At 34.9% G+C, this 22,338-nt stretch overlaps 1 protein-coding gene across 1 annotated transcript in view; it reads right to left on the reverse strand.

Annotated features, from left to right (window-relative positions):
• ralgapa2 (Ral GTPase activating protein catalytic subunit alpha 2) overlaps positions 1-22,338 on the reverse strand; it is a 159,208-nt gene that overhangs the window by 86,890 nt on the left and 49,980 nt on the right. The window contains exons 4-17 of the mRNA XM_073826619.1: positions 19,781-19,896; positions 19,238-19,376; positions 17,212-17,414; positions 16,239-16,469; positions 12,599-12,769; positions 12,389-12,520; positions 10,937-11,085; positions 10,718-10,829; positions 8,981-9,218; positions 7,505-7,678; positions 2,473-2,616; positions 1,754-1,864; positions 135-223; positions 5-49 (exon numbers count right to left, since the gene is read on the reverse strand). Coding sequence (XP_073682720.1) covers positions 5-49; positions 135-223; positions 1,754-1,864; positions 2,473-2,616; positions 7,505-7,678; positions 8,981-9,218; positions 10,718-10,829; positions 10,937-11,085; positions 12,389-12,520; positions 12,599-12,769; positions 16,239-16,469; positions 17,212-17,414; positions 19,238-19,376; positions 19,781-19,896 — 2,054 coding nt within the window. The remainder of the gene's footprint in view (positions 1-4; positions 50-134; positions 224-1,753; positions 1,865-2,472; positions 2,617-7,504; positions 7,679-8,980; positions 9,219-10,717; positions 10,830-10,936; positions 11,086-12,388; positions 12,521-12,598; positions 12,770-16,238; positions 16,470-17,211; positions 17,415-19,237; positions 19,377-19,780; positions 19,897-22,338) is intronic.

A 22,338-nucleotide genomic window follows, 5' to 3' on the forward strand; every position in this document is an offset into this window, starting at 1 on the left:
CTGCTGGATAATCCAGATCTGCAGGACTGCTGCTTCGCCGGATCAGAATCTGAGAATATCCAAAAAAAAAACTTCAGTAAAACTTGCAAATGAAGAATCATTTAATAAATCAAAGGCAATGCCATGTTACTGACCGTGGGAGCTTCGCTCTCTCTTTTCCCCGTAAAGCTGCTCTCTGACACAGACGCTCTACCCGTATCCACAGACTCATCTCTCTTCTGACCTGCGTTTCATACCAGTAGCCCACATCAGACATCATGCTACCTATGACTGTCAAACTAATTCCTTTAAGCAGTCTACAGCAGACTAATTTATATTGCATTGGCTAATATGACAACTGTGTGTACAATTGAAAGCCTATAAATGAAGGTCAGTGTTACTGATATCAATACTGATGCGGCCTTCAACAGGCTAATCTGTCCCTCCCTGTTTTATAATGAAAGAAAACATCTGCATTTTAAAGCAAAGCAAAGCACAGCAAAGCAAGTGTTCATGCAATTTGTAAACCTGTTTTTTCCCACAAAAACAAAAACTCTTCATAGTGAATTTATATACCGGTTACAAATAAATAATTTACTATTAATGTACTAAATAAATAGAATCACATATACAATTACCACAACACACAACAACATACACTACCAGTCAAAAGTTAAAAGTTTAAAGGGTAAGTTTTTTTAAAGAAATCTCTTCTGCTCACCAAGCCTGCATTTTTTTTTGATCCAAAGTACAGCAAAAACACTACAATTCTGAAATATTTTACTATTTAAAATAACTGTTTTTAAGTTTTAAAATCTAATTTATTCCTGTGATTTCCATGCAAATTTTTAATCAACATTACTCCAGTCACATGATCCTTTAGAAATCATTCTAATATTCTGATTTGCTTTAAAAAAATATATTATTATGATGCTGAAAACAGCTGAGTAGAATTTTTTCAGATTTCTTGGATGAATAGAAAGTTCAGAAGAACAGCTTTTATCTGAAACAGAACTTTTTGTAACATTATGTAATGTATAAATCATCACTTTTGATCACTATAAAGCATCCTTGCTAAATAAAAGTATTCATTTCTTTCCCAAAAATAAAGAAAGAAAGTAAAAAGGTTTTTGAATGGTATAGTGTATAATGTTACAAAAGCTTTTTATTTCAGATAAATACTGATCTTTGGGTCTTTCTATTCATCAAAGAATCCTGAAAAAATGTACTAAACTGTTTTAAACATAGATAATAAAAAAAAAATGTTTCTCGAACAGAAAATCAGCAAATTGGAATGATTTCTGAAGGATCATGTGACACTGAAGACTGCAGTAATGATGCTAAAAATATAGCTTTGATCACAGGAATAAATTACACTTTAAAATACATTCAAATAGCTATTTAAAATGTCAAAACTATTTTACAATATTAATGCTTTTGCTGTATTTTGGATTATTTAAAAACATTAAAAATTCTTACTGTTCAAACACTTTTGACTGGTAGTGTATGCATGACACCTGTGGCTAACACGTCTGTATTTTCAGCTAAGCAGATATTTCTATGTTGGTGTCAATAATTTTTACAGGTAATTGTCCTCTTACTGTCTCTAAGCATTTAATGATTATTAGTGAGTTTTAAGTACAACTCAAATCCTTCCAGAAAAAATAATTCATACTGTATGACAAAAGTAGTATTCAGCAAAAACATTCATTTCTAAACCCCTACAGTCATGAGCCTAACACTGTGTGTAATGTGTGTGATTGTGTGCGGGTACCTGGGAAGGTGTCGCTGATCTGTTGTGTGATGTCAGAGGTGCTACTGCTGCGGGGCAGAGGACTGTCTCCGTCCCCCATCTCACATTCGGACAGCTGACACTCCTCCACATCTAGCGGACAAACACAACGTTAGCAACACTTCACCTGACACAATCACCATGCTAATTAAAGATCACAAGAAAAACTTTCTATTTATGGGGCTTCTACTTATTTTGCATTTTCATTCGAACAGGGCAAGCATGCATGCTGAAAATCAATTATAAAGTGTACGTTTGCCACAAGCAGTTCTGAGGGCACTAATGGAAATCACCTTTTGTATTTGAATGATTATAGAGTATGAAGTAAAAGTGGCTATACAGTGCACTTATAGATGCATTTTATTATTTGCAGCTTTCCATATAGGTCTCATTGGCAGTCTACAAAGTTTGCATGCTCCTACAAACACACTCAAGTTAAAACTAGATGCTCCACATGATTATATAGACGATTTTTAATTCAATCCTTGGAGAGTGAATCAAGTGAGCGAGTGTTTCCATTAGTGCTCTCTGTATTTCCTCTGGCGCTCTGGAGCGAAAGGAAATAAAGGAATCCTTATAAAAACAAAACCATTTACACAATTGATTATCTGCCTTTTTCCTGGCTATGCTAACTCTTAAAGCAGATGGCAGCAAGATAGAAAACGGGAAAAGAAAGTTCTGTGACAGTGACAGGAAGTTACCTGAGAGTCTGTGAGAGCAGTGAGAGTTGTGAGAGATACCAGGTAAGAAAGAGCTGACAGTGTGGAGCAGCATGGGCACACTCTTAGTGGCCGGCAAAGCCTCACAAAGATGCACACAGTTGCTGATAGACTGACTTCGCTTAGCTGCCCACAGAAGCAGGGAAAGAGAGCGCAGGGGAGAGAAAGAGACAGACAGAGAGAGAGAGAGAGAGAGAGAGAGAGAGAGAGGGAAAAGGATCAATTGCATTCTACAGCTGTGGTAATAGCAAGACAATTTATTAAAGGTGAAGCGTGTCATTTCGGTGCAGACCACTGTGCAAACTTGCATCCCTGGCTGAACAAATATTTATGCTTCAAAATGTATAAAAGTTGAGTTAATTTGTAAAGAATATCAAATGCGTGAAAAATCCTATTGTTTTTTTTTTTTTTTTTTTGGTCAAGGGAACCAGGGTGATGCTGGCTTATGGACCTGCTTACAAAAACGTCATGATTACAGCATTTTATGCTACTGTGTGAGGTTGCTCAGCATGATGGTTTGAAAGCACCTATTAATAGCTTACTTAGAAATGTCTCTGCATTTTAATCTGGAATAGGGGATTCTTTTTTAAGTCCTCGAAAATGACACACTTCAGCTTTGAATGAAAAGCATGCTGTTTCCAACCCTGCAGTAACAAAAACAATTTGTCACTGACAGTTTTTTTGTCTATTGATGTCTTGAAAATGCAGACATTGTACTGTAAAACTGAAATCAAGAGGGATTTAAGCAAAACAATGATGGAATATACAATTATGCTTGCAGTTACATTTCTCAGATTCACAAACATGAAAAAAAGTCCAAAACAAACACTCACAGGAATCAAATGGCAGTATTAAAAAATGGCTTCATTAAACTTCATTAAGAACCACAATATGACACCCTTGTGCATCTAGTATACAATTTGTCCCTTCTTAAAGGTATGACTTATCTACATTTTTTATTATTAAAATATTTTTGACCAGTTCTAACTAATTTCTAACTATTTTTTTAACCTTTTATGCAACCGGCCCCTGGGATAATCAATGGAAACTATGCATGAATTATAAGGGAGTTAGCCAGTCGCAAAACTTCATATATTTCAATACAACCGTATTGAAGAGAGTGGCGTTCCAGAGGATGATGTTGGATATAGTGAAAAATGAACCCAGTGATGAATGCAGTGACAAATGAGAGCAAAACAAATCACCAGTCACAAATTAGAAATACAAAATAAGGATTTGTAAAGAACAAATGTCAGAGGATTTTGATTTAAGCCAAATTAGAATTGTTTTCAGTTGCTCTAAACAAAACTTGGTTCTTGTTGTGAGACTAGCATATTTTCACCAAAGCTTTTGCTATGACTACATCATTCGCTGAAACGCCAGTCTCTTGTAAACGCACATACGACAGTTAGCAAAATCTAGAGATTACCATTATAAAGTTTTATTTTTCTTACACAAACACACTGATTTACTTCAGAAAGTCTTTATTAACCCCCCGGAGCAGTGTAGAGTACTTTTTATGATGAATGGACACACTTTATTGGACTTATTTACTATACTGCCATTTTACAACTTGGAATTGCCACAACCTAGGGTGGCTTGAGGATGTTTTGACAGTCTACAAATACAAGAAAATAGTTTCACAACTTCTACCTAATAAACAAACAAGAACAAAATAGAATGAATCTTCTTCACGAGTGACTTGTAGGTCTGATCACTTAAAGTACCACTACACCTTTCCTCTCTTCAAACACTATTGATATTAGGGGTGGGAAAAATAATAGATTCTCCGATGCATAGTGATTTTCTTTTGTTAGATCGCTGTCCCCATGCCTAGACAATTAAGATCCAGCCCCGGACACCAGATCCCATCAGAAAATATCAGTTTGTCCAGTAACAGAACCACTCGTCAGCAGAGTAGTCTATTACCCAAACCCTGTTAACAGGAGGTCTTGTCTGGTACCCCAAATACCCAAAACACTATTAACAGTCTTCTGTCAGCCAAGAAGTATGCCAAAATGTTATTCCATCCTGACGATTACACCAAAATGTTGACTGAGGAAAAATTATTGAAAGTGAAGAGCAGAAGCAGGAGACGAAGTTATGATGGTAAAAAGGAGCAGAGTTTATTGAATAGTCTTAGTTGCGTATGTCTCAATGCTCAGACTTCGTCTGAAGAACACAGATCCAACAAGTATTGTTATACCAAACTGCTTCAAATCTGCATCTCATAAACCTTGAGGTTCATAAACATGCCCTCATATCTCTTATTCATGAGGACAAACAGGCCATGAAACCACACAGTCATAAGACTAAACAACAATGGAAAAATATATATTAAAAAAGCAACAATAATATCACATAATATAAATGACTAATCAATTAATGAATCAATGAAATGGATATCTAAATGAATATAATGATTATTATAAATGATTATGAATGAATGAAAAATATAGAAAAAGAAAGTAAAACACAACACAAATGTATGCACCACACACACAGTTTGAATTTGAGGATCATGTGAGGAATGTGCATATGGCACATGTGTGTGCTAGAGACGTGGCAGGCTTTACTGCACAGAATGAGACACGTGTGCATTGCTTGACAGTGTGTGCTTCCACCCGCCATGTTTTACTTTAGACATGCTTTCATTTATGCCATTTGGAATGCAGTACTATTAGATGCATGAAACCTGCGTACTGACAGACTTTCACATGGGCTTTCTGTGGCTGCGGTTAAATGCACTTGCATTTTCGAATACTTTTATACAAAACTGTACACAGTCAGATATGTTTTCAGAGCTGGACAAAACATCTGATATATGGAAATAGATCTGTGCATTAGTTTGAATGCAGCCTGTTAAAGCTGCCACTGTCTATGATCTCATCAGTAATAATCAAACGGCAGTAATGCTGAGGAAAAAAAAAACTTTTGTCTGTTAACGTTTGGAAACTTAAAGAACACTTATTTGAAATAAGTAATTGTTTTAAAAAGTAGCCTGCTTATATAATAATAAAAAAAAGTATATTTTGCACAAAATAAATTTGATATAACGTAAATGAAAATGTAGTAATATTGAAAACTGAGAATGTGAGGCATTGTGAAATTTAGATAATGAAAATCGTAATTAAATTGAATCTTGAAACCAGTGAAGATTCACACACCTACTTTTAAGATGGCAGTATTGACATACAGAGATTCTGTATATAGAACTATAAACAAAAAGCATAGAAACTGCAATTTTGTTAAAATGTAAAGTTGTAAAGATGTATTTGCACAGCAGAAAAATTAATTGGGGAAAAAAATATTGATCAAGAATCATTTTAAAATTGGATTGTGACTCCCGGAATCGGATCGGATCGTGAAGTGCCTGAAGATTCCAACCCCTAACTGATATATCAGTCATGCCTATGTAGTATTCAGGCTGAAGGGATTGTTGAAATGACTGAGCCAAGCAACTGCGAACGGCATTAAAAACACAGAGACTAAAATGCAGAATCTGTTCCACTTTTTCATGAAGGCATCACATCAAAGCACAATCCGAATGAACGCTGGAAGTGTTTGTTCTGTAAAGAGCATTTTCACCAACAACTGATTGGTATTTTTAACAGAAAAAAGCTGAAGTCAAACAGAGGACACACTTTGAGGATTTCTAAACGCACTCTCGTTCGGCTCATGGCGTCCTTTGATACTCAATCCCAGAGAAGGAAATATGAAGCACATTATTTCAAGTTTGCTCTGCCAGCACTGATAAGACAAAATATTAGCATTGTGTTTTTTTGGCCACTCCATGTCACGTCTGGAGAAGAGCGGTGAAAGCGGAGGGCTCTATTATTCCCTCTACGGCGCGCTTTAATTACCGCCTTTTCTTTCTAGATTACATCGCTTTCGCCGAGTTACCTATTTATGCATATTAATGAGCATTAATTACGCTCTTAATGAAACTATCAAAAACAGGCAGGCAGTTTGATGAGGCGGCTCTCCTAACGAGGAGGGGAGGACGCTGGGCTGTTTGAAGATCAATGTAGGAGAAATCCAATTAGGCGAAAGAAAAGGAGGGAATTTAAAGCAACAGCGTTTCATGTGCGCACACACAATCGAGGATGTTTCTGGGGGCGGCGTGTGTGAGAGGCATCCTTCAGTCTCAAACGCATCTGCTCCAAACTCAACAAGCTCTCCACCATAAAGAGATACAATCATCTCCAAACCGGGAAAGATTAAATGGAAACTATTTCTGCGCATGTGCGTAAATGCAGACAAAGAGACACAAAATTCATGTCTGAGAGACAGTTCTAATCAGGAGCTGAAGTGACTAGTGACATGTTTTAGTATTTGTGTGTCGACTAGTCTTGGATCACATTGCTTCAGTTCCACTTGTTCTACTGTATAAAAATGGAATTTACAGCATAATGCAAAATGCTGCAGAATTTGGCAAATTTCGGATGAACAAAAAATGTGCAGTAAATCAGACTGCGATGTAAACTAGTGTCTGTAATGATGCAAAAAGACTAAATATGAAGTTGAAGAAGTGACAGAAATACATTACTATTGTATAAGTATTGAAGTTGAAATTATTAAAATGGTATTTTTTTCATGGAGTATAACAATGTTTCCTCCATATTTTAATTTTAATACTAAACCTGTGTTGTGCGGGCCAAAATAACAATAATAAAATTAAATAATTAAGTAGAGAAAACAAAGTTTTCAAAAGATGAATTAAACTGTTATTGTTTCATGACTGCATTTGATTACCATGATTTACATACCATACCACAGTGAATTCAAATCTGATTAGACATGCCTTTTGATTATAAACACATAATTAAAAATAAATAATGAAATGGATTAAATAAACAGATTTGGGAAAAAATGAACACAACTTGGGAATAGTCAAATGGATTTCAGAAAGACCTACATCTGGTTAAATATTAGCTGTAAACAGTGTTTTGCAGACATCTGAGATGTCTGTGTTCATCTGAAGTTTTCATGAGTACTTCACTTGAGTTCTAACCTGATGCTTTCTGCCTGACGTTGTTCCGAGCTTTCTCCACAGCAGGAGCTCCAGTGGTGGTGGCGCTGCGGAACCTCATGGGTTCCTGAGCGCCCACCTGATCTCCAGAGCCCCTCCAACTCAAGGAGAATGAACGGGCTCCATCTGTAGACTTCTGGGAGTCCTGCATTACTCCTGAAACACACACACACACACACACACACACACACACACACACACACACACACACACACACACACACACACACACACACACACACACACACACACACACACACACACACACACACACAATGTTCACAGAAATCCAAGGGTGTTAATTTATAAGCAAAGCTGACATGTCAAAATGCTACTCATAATTCAATTCTGCATAAACTTGGAGTTAATTCCTAAACGTAGCATGTAAGCAAAGTTTGTTGTGTTTTTACAGTTACTGTATGACTTTCAGCAATGTAAATGAAAATAAAAGGAAAAAAATAATCAAAACAAACACATGTTTTTAGGTCTCTTATGCTTAACAAGGCTGCATTTATTTGATCAGCATCATACTGATATTTTGAAATATATTTTATATATGTAATTGCAACCCTGGACCACAAAATCAGTCTTAAGTAGCACAAAAATACTTTTATGGCAAAAATCACTGGGGTATTAAGTAAAAATCATATTCCATGAAGACATTGTGTAAATTTCCAACCATAAATATATCAAAAATTAATTTCTGATTAATAATATGCATTGCTAAGAACTTCATTTGGACAACTTTACAGGTGATTTTCTTAATATTTGGCTTTTTTGCACCCTCAGATTACAGATTTCTAGTTAGTTGTATTTTGGCCAAATATTGTCCTTATTTATTCAGCTTTCCGATGATGTATAAATCTCATAAATTTCACAAAATTTACCCTTATGACTGGTTTTGTGGTCCAATGGTTACAATTTATTATTTTTTAAGCATTATATAAACATTTCTGATTATTATCAATGTTGAAAACAATTGTGCCACTTCATATTTTTGTGGAAACAATGACGCATTTTCTTTAGAGTTAGCTGCAGTTCAGTTGCGAGTTCAACTGAAGTACATTTTCTATCAAGGTAAGATCATTTTTAATGCTTAATTTTTTAAGCATTTTTTAGCCTTTATAGAGACTTAAGAATGCATTAGCCTAATTAATGCATCATTAATGCGTATATTTAATTTAATATTTGCAGTTCATTTAAATTTTAGAGTAATCAATTACTCAAATGCTAAAGTAGTTGATTGCATTATTTAATGATATATATCATTATATATCAAACCAAATACCAAACGAAAAGTCGGAAAACGCATTAGGCATATTGTATAGCCAATACCCATTTCATGTAATTTTCACACACACACACACACACACACACACACACACACACACACACACACACACACACACACACACACACACACACACACACACACACACACACAAACACGCACTCCTACCCCTGCCACGCTGCTTCTTTTCCTTCTGCTCTGAGAGTTTGTCCAGCGGTAGGTTGTGGAGGTCCAGGCCGTAGACGTGACGAGCCAGTACAGCAGTGAGAGAGTCCATGATGCTGGCCCACTCGAACACCAGCTCCTCCCAGTGGCTGAGAGAAGACAGCACAGACAGCAGCTCGTCCCACAGCTCACGAGAGATAAAAACGGTCAGGTTGGCCCGCACCCACGCCACAAAGATGGTCTGCAAATGACAGCAGCATACAATTCAAACAGCCTGACCACCACCTCAAGCCATATCAACTATATCATCATACGCAGCAATAACAATCAAGTATTGTACAACATATTACAAGTATGAAAAATATTACACAGAATAAAACATTTTTCTGGCATTAGTGTTTTATAAAATAAACAAAGACATTATGAAAATAATTTTTTTTAAATTAAAGAATGTCAGCTTCAAGTTATTTAATGCATTCTTCAAATCAATTGTATAAAATCAGTTATTCTGTTACTGCAAAATACATAAATATTTCATGCAGATTTATTTATTTTTAGTTTTCTGGTACACAACCGCATTTTAAAAGAGTGAGTTACTTCAGCTTTTGGCTAAAAATTACCATCCAGAGACCATATGATTGTAAACACCAAAACTACTTCATTAAAGTAAATGTAAAAGGGTGTTCACTACTATTCAAGTTTTTTGGTAAGATTTGTTTAGTGTTTTTAAAATAAATCTCTTTAGCTCACCAAGACAGCATTCATTTGATCATAAGTTCTGTTTTTTTTTTTTTTTTAATATCATTTAAAGTGTAATACATTCTGCAAATATATTTAAAATGCTGATTTACTGCTCAAGAACAATTTCTTATTATTAACCATGTTGAAATCAGTTGTATTCATATTTCTGCATAATCATTTTTATAATAGAAACAGTGATACATTTCTAGAATCTTTGATCAACATAATGTTTAAAGAAATATCAGTTATTGAAAATTATTTATAACAATGCAAAAGTCATTACTGTCACTTCTGATCAATTAAATGCACCACTGCTGAATAAATGTAATCATTTCAACCATGGAAAGCTGTCAATAATACAGCTTGCAAACTAAATGTCACGCTGCATTACATTTAACCTCAGGCAAGTTATTTACTGTCCACAGCTTTTGTTCGCTAGACAAATTAACTCTAGAGAAGAGCATTTAGCTAAATATATGCACTATATTATATTTGCATTACATTTAACTTAACCTGTTGGTGATGTCGTAATTATTTAATTTGTTTAAATGATGTTATGACAGCCACTGTGTAAAGAATTATATTTAAACAACAAATTGGACTAAAAACATCTGTTTATAATTAGATTTAGATGTTAACGTTAACCTTATGTGCAATTTTCATGTTTTCATTTTCATACACTTTCTAAAAATATATTGCGATCAAATCTAATAAATCCAATCGCTTTTGTTTTAAATCAGTTTTTTTTATCCTCAAGAAAAATTGTATTACAGTTGAATTAATTTAAAGACAATCCTGTAACAAACTTTCATATAAATTCATACATAATTCATTTTTCCCCTCTACTGCACCAAAAACATACCAAACCATGACTTCAACACTGAGGTATGTACCAAATTGTCATTTCTGTGCACCTTTACTCCTCTAAATAATTAAGAAAAATACAGACTGATGCATGATGCTGTGTAAGAAGCCATGGTTTGTTAGTCTCGTACTCACTTTGAAGAGGACGCTGGCCAGGCTGTGGGCGAACGTGTCTTTTCTTTGGTTCTCCTGCGGTCTCCTCATCACAGCTTCTGTGATCCTCAGCAACACCTGCAGCAACTGCTCCCTAAAATAATATGATGCACACAATTTGATGAATGATTGTGAACAGCTCTTGAACCAGAGCAGAGCTCCAAACAGAATCAGTGTTGAAATGTGTCGTATGTGACTGACCAGGTCTGGCGGTTCATATTTTGCTCCATAATAATGTGACGGTAGACGCTGAGCACAGCTCGGCACACCTCCAGCTGGTTCTCCAGCAACTTGGGGACATCCTGACACGGCTCCAACAGGAACACATTGGCAGAGTTTGTCAGGAACACCTGAGAACACATTAAACAATTCATTCACAACTACACCACAGGCAAAAGATTGGAATAGTTACGATTTTTCAACCCTCCTGTTAGTAGGTTGGTAGTTAGTAGCATATTTCCAAAATGTTTCAGAAATTTGAAATTGCAAATTTATTTGCATTGTGTTATTTCTACATATTTGTATGTTTAAACTTAGCTGTATGAATGCAATTAATTAATAGCTATATTTTAGATTACTATTTAGATTGCTATATTTATTTTAGACTGAGGTGCAAATAACTACATGTATAAATATGATCTAATATTATTTGCACTTAGTGTAATTATTATTTATTGCTATTTGTACTTCCTTTTGTTATTTTGTTATGCCCTTTTCCTCAAAGCCTTGTGAGGGTAAACTGGATTTCTTACACTTCTTTTCAATGCTGCAACAATTTAAATGTAAAAAAATTAACAACCAAAATCAACCATTCCACGATTTTTTTGACCGTGAAATTAAATAGATGACGACACAGGAACTTTTATAAGGTGATTCCAAAGACAAGTCTCCAATCTAAGACCAATCTAAGATTTGTGCATCTTAAATTTTAAATATTTTAGTGTTTGACAAGTTACAATGAAGATTGTATGTTTTTACCTTATTCTGATTCTCAAAATGTTGATTTTTGGCAAATTGCATGGAAAACAATGATGGTCAGTGGGAGCGGCAATTAGACCTCAAGACAAAAGTTGTAACAAATTCTGTACAGTCTTAACAAAACACATTTATGTGATTCATGACAGGGATTCATGTTTTTTTTTCTTTTTTAAGAAGTCTGTAATACCTACCAAGGCTGCATTTATTTGCTTAAAAATTCAAGATTCTTTGATAAATAGAAAGTTAAAAAGAACAGCATTAACATGAAATGTTTTTGTGTGATTATAAATACTTGTAAATATATGTCTTATAAATTAGTCTTTTTAAAATCGTTTCTTTCCAAATAAAGGTATTGTTATTATTATATTTAATTCTACTTACTCCAAGCTTTTGAAGGGCAGTGATCACATAAAGCAGCACAACTGTTTTAAACATTGATAATAATCCGAAATATTTCTTAAGGGTCAAATCAGCATATTAGAATGATTTCTGAAGGATCAATGAAGAACATTGACATTGAAGAATGCAGTAATGATGCTGAAAAATTCAGCTTTGCCATCAAAATAATTAACTGCATACATATATTCAAATAGAACAATTTCCCTTCAATTGTAATATTAATTTCACAATATTACTGTTTAATGTTAAGCATGAGATGAGAGTGTGTGTGAGTACCTGCAGGGCAGGCTGGATGCCAGCCTTCACATCCAGATTCTGTTCAGTCAAACAGCCTCTGCTGATGGCGCTGCTGAAGGAGTAAGTGCGCCCCCAACTGGACGATCGTTTATGCCCATGAGTCACCAAGGCCTGAAGGGTTGATACAGGACAGGTTAGCGGGAATAATTTAAAGAATCAGCATGAACAGCTTTTTGTGCTTTACCGTACATGCACGTGTGCATTGTCCGTCTCAGAGATGATGTGCTCTTCCTCTCCATCTTCCCCACTTGTTATCTCAGGCTCACCCATGAAATTGGGTTTCTCCTGCAGAATCCACTTCCTGTAGACTTTGATCACCTTGCGAGTGGCTGAAGCTTCACAGGCCGGCAACAGGAAAGCCTAAGTGATGAAAATGAACAAATGATTCACACACAAAATTTTGCCAAGTGTCTTCATCTATAATATGGACTTCTGAACAGTTTGACACTAAGGACCCTTAGGAAAAAGAAATAGGGAAAAAAAAAATTCTGAATATTTCTCTTGGCTTAATGTACGGCCCAAATTTAAACGCTTCTAGTCTGTAACACATTAAGTAATGCAAGTTATGTAATAATATTACTTTTTCCAAGTAACTAGTAAAGGAACACATTGCTTTTTAATTGACAAGAAAATATCTGAGTAACCTTTTCAAATAAGCAACGCCAGATACTGCCCACCCCCATTTATTGATCAAAAGCTCTCCTGTCATCATGCTGAGAGAAATTGTGAGTAAGATGTTACTTTAATCCATTAACTCACTAAAAAAACAGATACAGTATTCCTTAAAATGAATAAAAACTATGAAATTCAATGCAAACCATTCAATGCAAAAATTACAAATATCCTTTATGTATTTAATCCTATTTTATTAACAGATATATTTGCTGCCTACCTTCTATGATCTAATTCCTCCATACTAATAAGCAAAGATCACTCAAGATAATCTAACATTTGTTTTCTTTGTTTACTGCTGAAGATTTGACATTTGTTCTTCTGCGGTCTACTGTACAGACATGAATTTACTTTTCTCTAAGCCTGAGGCTTTTGGTGAAAAAAGACTTTTACATTTGCCAAAAATCGATTTTTTTTTTATATTAAAAACAAACAAGCAAGCCCTGCCCAGATTTTGATTCAAATGAAAACTGTAATAACTCAAATAGACAAATAATCTGCTGAAGGAAGTAGTTTAATATGATGAATGGATTCTGGCCACAGGGTGGCAGCAAAAGACATAGCATCTAAATAATGCACATAATTGTGTGTGTATATATTGGTGACCAGTGTTTCCCCTAGGTTTCCAGTGTTGGGGGGGGGGGGGGCTTAGGGGGTTGGGTGCCGTGCCGGTAGCCAACGTTACTTTTTTTTCCCGGTACTTTACCCTACTTTGTGAAATAACGAAAACATTATTATAGACTTATTCAGTGGAAAAATAAGTCCAAAACTCTCTATTTTAACATTTTGAACAATAGGGCTCTACCAACTTTTGCTTTTTTTTTTTTTTTAATTCTTGTGTGTATTATTTTTTCTCATAATCAAATTAAAAGTATAAACATTTATTTATTTTTAATCAAATGAAAAATAAACCCTTTTAATTTTTGGCAAACAAACAGAGGTTTACTGTTAAAATCAATAAATAATAATAATTTAACATTTAAATAATAATTGTAGTATTTTTTCTACAATTAAGTGGTTAATCTTGTTGTATTTATTTTTATCATATATATTGTTTCATGTCAATTATTTAAATAGGAATATATAAACAACTACATTATACTGTACAAAAGTAATACAAGACTAATGTTCTGTTACATGTTACTTTTATTTTGACAGGTTGCCTTGAAGTTTCTGTGTGTGTACAGCATGTTATGATGCTAGTTTTCTCAAATGAAACGGTAAAAGTGACACTCACAGCAGCTTTGGATATTGAGTTTATCTGTTCATGCGAGATGCAAATGCCCAAAATTAGCGGGAGCGTCACGTGTGCTTCAGTATATGCGTGTAGTAAAAGCGCGTCTCCACCCTTCATACATACAGAGGCAAACGGAGCATGCAGGATTCATATTGAAACGGTCTTTTTGCATTTCAGTTTTCACAGACACTAGTCCATATCGCGATTTGAATGAAGTAACAGACCAACTTTTGATTTATTAATCCAAAAATCGACGAATTTACGTGGCATTTCGCGCTATAGTAGATTCGGTTTTTATGAATGGAGTCCGCGATCCCGTCTGTGTTTTCGCAGATGAGACATTGTAAACACGCGATCATGTAAAGACAGAAATGACATGCCTTCGTGTAAATAAGATAAATAACACAAGGCAATTTAGTTTGTTTAATAAAAGAACAATGTATAGCCCTGTTCTATAGGAAAGATAACCTTAATGACTTCTATTGTGATCTGACGCTATATCAAAAATAAAATGAACTTGACATTCAAGGGGGGCGGGGGGTGCCGTTGGGGGGGCGGGGCGCCCCCCTAAGATAATGGTAGGGGAAACACTGGTGACCATACTGGTAAAATCTACATATTGAATAATATTGTAGGTGTTAACAAATGTTCTTTGTTTTTCCTTCCTGTGACTGGGCAACCCCAACAAAATTAAATGCCAGATACAGTTTATCTAACCAAAATACCAACAATAACCACAGGGGAAAATATATGCATAATGCAGGACTTTTAATTATAAACAAGCCAGAAATACACCAGGGCTCTTATTTTGAAAAGTCCACGCTTTACTATTTCCAGTTGCTCATTTAAAAAAAATGAGGGAAGTAAAATATGTACTCTTATGCCAGTCTACAACAAATTCTATTCTAAACACAGTAAACAATGTCATAATTCATTAAAACCTGTAAACCGTAAATAATCATTTGGCATAAATGCACAGTATTTACTGATTGTGAACGGCTTTGATTATGGAACAGTCCAATAGACTGCAGATGGTCCAAATTGTGGCTGCAAGGTTGCTCACAGGCACTCGTAAATTAGATCATATTACTCCGGTGCTAAAATCATTGCATTGGTTGCCTGTTACTTTTAGGATTTATTTAAAAATTATATTATTTGTATTTAAATCTCTACATGGTTTAGCCCCATCTTATATTGCCAATCTAATCCAGGAACAAAAGCCAATGAGACTATTATGATCTCAATCACAGAAACTTCTTCTTGTTCCTCGGCCTAAGATAAAGTCTAGAGGGGATCGCTGGGTCACAGCCCCTAAATTATGGAACAGTTTGTCATTATACATTAGGGACCGGCCTATGCTTGGTCAGTTTAAAAGCCATTTAAAAACTTTTTTTTTTATGATAGCGTTTGGTCAAAGATTTATGTCTCTTTTATATTACTTATTTAGATATATATATATATATATTTCCTTTGAAATGTTTTTCTCTGCTCATTGTGTTACTGTTTGTTCAGCACTATGGTCAACATTGTTGTTTTATTCAGTGCTTTATAAATTAATTTGAACTTTAAAACCATGAGCCTGTAGAACACTTTGAACATACAGAGCTTATATTTATTTGATTAAATCTTAGGCTTGTGAAGTTTAATAATAATATTAGACTGTATTCTGATTTCCGCTCTTCCACCTACAGACCTCTTATCATTATAATTAAGTCATTTTTGATATATTGCAGCATATAATATCATGATGTATGCATTTTAATACGTATTGCACTGTAAGGCAGCAAACAAACCCCCCTGGACAAGTGTCCAAGTATTTTATGGGGTCACTGTATCTCTAAAATCTCTGAATTAGTCTAAAAACATGCAAACAGGAGGTGACGTATTGCAAGGTTTAGAACGTAGCACTCGGTCTCTGACCTGATGGAAGACCTCGTTGACGAAATTGACGTTGTCTCGTGTGGAGAGCAGGATGGACTGCACCATGTCATAGATGGGGCGATGCTCCTCCTCGATGCTACACAGACTGGAGTTGCTGCCTCTGCGATCTGACAGTGTGCTGCTGTTTGAGTGATTTTTCTCCTGTTCCACAGGACCGTTGGGCTCAGAATCTGCGCTCTTCTCCTGACTGATACTGCCTGCAGTCACAGTCTGAACACAAACAGAGTGATAAGAAAGAGCTTTCTTACATCAACTACATTTATACAGTTCACAGTTTAAGACTTACTAATAATTACTTTTACACCTATTTGAAAAAATTGTGGAAAAATGAATAAATACATACAGAATGCACAAAGGTTTTGAGGCTATTGTTGTACAGTAATGCAACATGTTACAGAATACAATACATGATAAGATAAATGTGAGATGGCAGAAAATCTGCCACATTTCATTCTGAACAATACATCTGCCAACTGTTTTCTATTCTTATGCACCTTACTGACAATATGTGCTTCTATTAGCCAAAAGCCATTGCGAGATGTACAGTATTATGGGAACAATGTTTTCTGCACACTGTTTAACTATATGCCAAAAACAGTCATTTTAAAATATTTATTTTAAATTATTTTTAAGAGTGTGTTTGAAGTTGATTTTGCATTGAAAAACACACTTTTAGCATCTGTTTTTTTTTTTCTAAAATAAAGAAAAGTATAATACATGCAGCCTAGATTTTACTTTATTACAACAAACGTGTAGTCACCCAAAATGACTAAATATTAATATAATTGTTAGGGGGTTGACAGTTAGTGGCGTGGAAAATTAGTGCTAGAAAATTCTACTGTTGTTTTTTTTAAAACAGCATGAGTTGCCAAATTAATTTCAACTGAGAAAAATGTACATGCATCTAGTTGACAGTCAGACAGTGGTTCTCTGTTATCAAGCTTCCTCCCACCTGGATGATCTTAGGAAGGACCTCTCCTCCATTCTTAGAGCTGCTCGTGGCCGAGTTCACATACTTCTTCTCCAGGAAGAAGTTAACGAGCCACGTGATGAAGGCCACGCGAGGAGCCAGATACTGATCCCTAGTGCAGTATGTGCTCTCACTGTTACGCGTCACAGGGACGTACAGGGGCTTTGGTCTGTGAATGGGAAGATCTGAGAGAGAAAGGAAAAGTAAATCTGAATTAAAAATAAGAAATAACAACACTGTCTCCCATTAATTACCTAGACTGTTTCATAATGAACCAAAAAAGTTTTCAGTAGTACGTTTTGATCCATTACTTTAGCACAGCATCTATAAATTAATATAAAATTAAAATTGCAATATGGCTTTGTGCAATTATCAAGCCTCAAAAAGCTGACACACTGTGCATTTCAAAGCGAAATGCATTCATATATGAAATGTTCATTTACAAATTAACACCTCATGATCCAGTGCTTTCAGCATCTCAGAGGGGCTTGGTTTACTGTGATGCAGTGAACTACACAATTATGTGTAGTGTCAGTTAACAAGTCAGTTTAAATGTACTATTTAGCAGTTACGCTTTATTTTCAAAATTCCAGCGTTTCTGTGGTAAGATGAGTATTACATCATTTCACAAGATCTGTAATGAGAAATGTTCCCTGCAGTTTTCCACCTAAATAAGTGCTCCAGAGGTTTAACCCTTTTAAGTAAAGAAATTAAAACATTAAACCAAATACTGCAAATGTATTACTTTAGTCAAAGTAAAATAAATTATATACTACTACTAAAAATTATAATAGAGATGCTATATCACAGCTATAAACAAGTGTCCTGCTGAAAAAAAGGCCTTTTCACAGGTGAAATACTTAATTTTGTACGATAGAATGGTAAAAAGTTTCCCATACTATTGATAAAACACCCTTCGTATTCTCTTTCCAAGTTTTTTTGTTTGTTAACCTGTTACAGTTAATTTTTTTGTTGTTGTTGTTGTCATTGTGTTAAGCATGACCAGATCACATTTTTGAAAAGTCTGGTGTATGTTTTTAAGCTGCAGTCCGTAACTGTTTTGGTTAACATTTATACAATACAAGAGTGGATAGAGTAAATGATACTTATGTTATGGAAAATATTACTTTTTCTATTCGTCTTCAGAAGAATGTGTTTAGAAACATCTGGCCCAAGTGGGTCAAATATGTAAAGCCATTACGGACAGATTTTGTGGAGGTATAAACAATTGATTTTGCCTTTCCGAATGAAAAATTATATTGTAATCTTTATGATATGCCTTTTCCACATCGGAAACCAACAGACTTTCTCCCATAGTCTCCATCATAGACCAAGAACAAACACTTTAACATTTTTTTTAGTATAGAGTATGATTATTAAGTTTATTTTTGACCTCCCCAAATTGTACAAACGATTATTGTAATTAATAATATTTAAATTTCATTTTGTTTGTAAAAACGAAAAATTGATAAAAAAATTGGTAATTACATCTGTTTTGAAATAATGCACTGTTGTTTAAGCTGCTAGATCAAAAAAAAAAAAAAAAAAAGAACAATTTGAAAACACAGTATAACAGAAATCATTATTTGCTAGTTTGATGTGACATGAGTGAACAGATCATTAGATATAATCACCATTGTAGTGTTTTTTTTCTCAGTTATCAGAACTAAAGTTTTAGATGTGTTACTTTGCTCTTTCAGATGACAATATCTGGTAAAAATTCTTATCTGGGCCTTGTATTCCAAGACGTAGGCTAGAATCTGTGATTCCTAAATGCAATCCGATATTCCATTGTAGAGTGACTGATACTTGAGCCACACATACTCCTCAAAACATTAGATGTATCCGCGCTGGAGCTGTGCTAAAACACAACCCACACATGGAAGATAATTCTGCATTAACTGCAATTGCAGGTTTTCAAACAGAGATGGCGACAAGGAGGCAAAACTTACAAACTGCAGGTTTAAATTGCAGGTTTGGAGTAAAGCACTTCTTGTCTCAAACCCACCTAATTGTGGCTTGTAAAGGTTGGTTTGCTTTGTGAAAGAGGGGAAAAGGTGAGGCAGGTAGTACTTCTTGAACAGGGAGAAGAGAAATCTGAAGCCCGTGTCCTGGTTCTCTTTGTTTTTCCAGTCCAAGCTGGATGCCTGTGGGGGTAAAAACAGATTCATATTACATCACTGCAATTCAATTATGAGCAACATAATTGCTGAAAACCCATCTTTTTCGACACTATGTGACTCAAAAAAAAAAAAATAAAATCTCCTCTTCTTGATCCTCCCTTCTAGCCTGTTTTTCCTCTCTTTCTTGATCTTCTCCTTCTAGCCTGCACTCTTCTAACAACGCCTGATATATGGTATTTTTGAACACTTCCTATGTTGATCTGCCTCCTTAGGATGAATCACTTGTTGTATTCCCAATTGTAAGTCGCTTTGGATAAAAGCGTCGGCTAAATGAATAAATGTAAATGTAAATGTAAATGTAACATGCAGACTTCAAATAGAAACTAAGCATTATCAGCCAAACACTGATATGAACAGCTGTGTCTCACCTGGAGAACCATAACCTTGAGCACAATCTGGAGGACAGAACAGGTGTGGTCATCTGCCACCTTCTCTCCGGGAACGGCAGGCACCAGCGGGGTGATCTCCTCTGGCACAATCTTGGCTACAACACCACAAACATTGAGTCTGAATATACGCAAAAGCATCTCAAAGGTAAGGTGTGCAATTCATGATTCTGTCTGTACAAAACTTATAAACACAACGCTAAGGACTTCTGGAAGGTTGCTATTCTGGTCAGAGGCTCTCCACCTTTTTGACTCCGAAGTACCAAACTGATAATATTCAAAAAATCCCCAAAACTACTTATTTTCACTTTTTTTTTTTTTTTTAATTCACAAATAGAATTTTCAAATAGCATTTTCAATATTATATTTAAGAAATTGGAACAGGTCTAGAAATCACTTTTTAATGCCAGTTGTTGAAAAAATAAAAGGACAAAATGTGTCAAACTGTGCTTAAATCTTGTTTTTTTGTTGTTGTTGTTGTTGTTAGCTCATTTTAAAGCTTGTTTTATCTGTAAAACAAAATAAGATTATACTTAAGTACTTAAGTCGTAAATAGTATACTTAAGTATACTCAAGATTATTCATAGTTTATAATCTGTATTTAATACGTTAGTAGACTCTATACAACAATTAATTCTGTTAATTACAGTGACAATGAATAAGGAACTCACTATTTATATATAGCATAGTAATATATCAACCATGTAAAAACTACGCTATATACACTACAAATAAACTATAAACTAATAGTTTGTTAATGATTTGTAAGCACTTCATTAGTGTATACTCTTTATAATATACTCTCAGGGCCCCAAGTATGTTGAGGCCTCCAAGGATATGTATGTCTACAAACAACAACAAGCTCTACAATATAACAAATACTTGTGTGCATGTTCAAAATCTAATCGAGTATGAGCAACAGAAATAGTGACGCCTCAGCAAACATTACTAAAGACGCTCTTACCATGTTTAAAACTCCCATGACTGAATCAGATGTTCAGAGCATTTATTTGAATAATTATTCAGAAAACTTGAATGACTAACTTATTTTTTTTATCACATGGATTGTGTCAGCTCAAAACGCCGTGCCACATTGTTCCTGCCACTACTGTCTTTGTCATTGCAGAGGGCTGAACAGCCTTCAGTGTGAATAGCCTGTGTTTCAATAATGAAATCTATTCAGACATAAAACACATCAGCACAGACAGAAAGGAATATTCCCTGATTTCAAACACATATGAACACATTCACAGTGCTTGAAATGAATGAGTCATTACTGGTTCAAGGGCATCAATAAAATCTATTCCAAGAGGAAACATCAAGGGAAATCATTCCTTTCAGCATTTAACAGACTCTGACCTCCTTTTCTGAGGACGCTGTGCCGCCATTTGATTATTACACTCTAATACTAGATTTAAAGTGCCTTTGTGCCACAAGAGCATTAATGGCCATCATTAAATATTATATTCCCAGACAGAAACACAGTAGATGTGTTGTAAACGGTGAGGGATAAAATGAGTGAACTGTGAACACGGAAAAATAAGAGGGCTATTGGGCACTTCAGGTAAGACAGCACATGCAGCATTTACACTGAGCTCAGCTGATTTGTCCAGGTGCATTCCTGCTAAATTTCTGTCTCATTTCTCAGATAAGAAGTTTATGGTCCATATGACATAAAGAGTGCTGTTCATCTGTAAAGATTATCATGTTGAAAAACACATGTAAGAGTCACAAACTTTTGCTGGTCACAACTTTTGTTTTTTAAATAAATTGCTTTGTGTAGCAGTCAATTCTTCATCAGAATAAGATGAAAGTACACACTTTATATTGTATACAATTCATAAAGTATACTAGGGCTGTCACTATTCAGCGTTTCTAATCGACTATTCGATTTTTAAAAATCTTTAATTTAATTTGCCCGCATCGAGTAACCGGTAAAAATACCGTAAGTGGCGCATTTCACGGAGGAGAATCCATGACTGTTTTTCAAGGCTGCATTTAATAACATAATTAAGCATAATTGTAAATTTACAAATGCTACGATTCAGATAAATAAATATATGCGAAGCAGGGTTAATATATGTTCGTCAATTATTTATATGCGTCGTACATGTGTCTCATAGAAGCTCTGCTCTTTGCATGTTGTTGTGAGTTTGGGTTTATTATAACGTTCATCTGGGAATGCAACGTGCGCCATTTCGTGATCATTTATAAACCTCTTTCTCATTACGCTATGTGTTTATCATGATTTCAAAATAAAAGTTTAAACCCTTAGTCTGAGTTTACACTCTGAGTTTGATGTCCACATATTCATTAAATTATTGTGGCTATAGCAATTCTGTGGTAAAATATGGCCAAATATTTAAGATTTAAGTGGACATTTGACTTGAATGTTGTTTAGTCAATATTAAACAAGGATTAGATCATGCAGTGAAGTGTAAAAACAATCGTCAGGCCGTTGACGCCCTCTGCAGGCCTTTGTTGTAACATAATGTACATTAGCTCTATTGTTTATAATATAGTATGTATTTCAACAGTTT

The sequence above is a fragment of the Garra rufa genome, chromosome 21, assembly GCF_049309525.1.
Source record: "Garra rufa chromosome 21, GarRuf1.0, whole genome shotgun sequence".
Classification (NCBI taxonomy): Eukaryota; Metazoa; Chordata; class Actinopteri; order Cypriniformes; family Cyprinidae; genus Garra; species Garra rufa.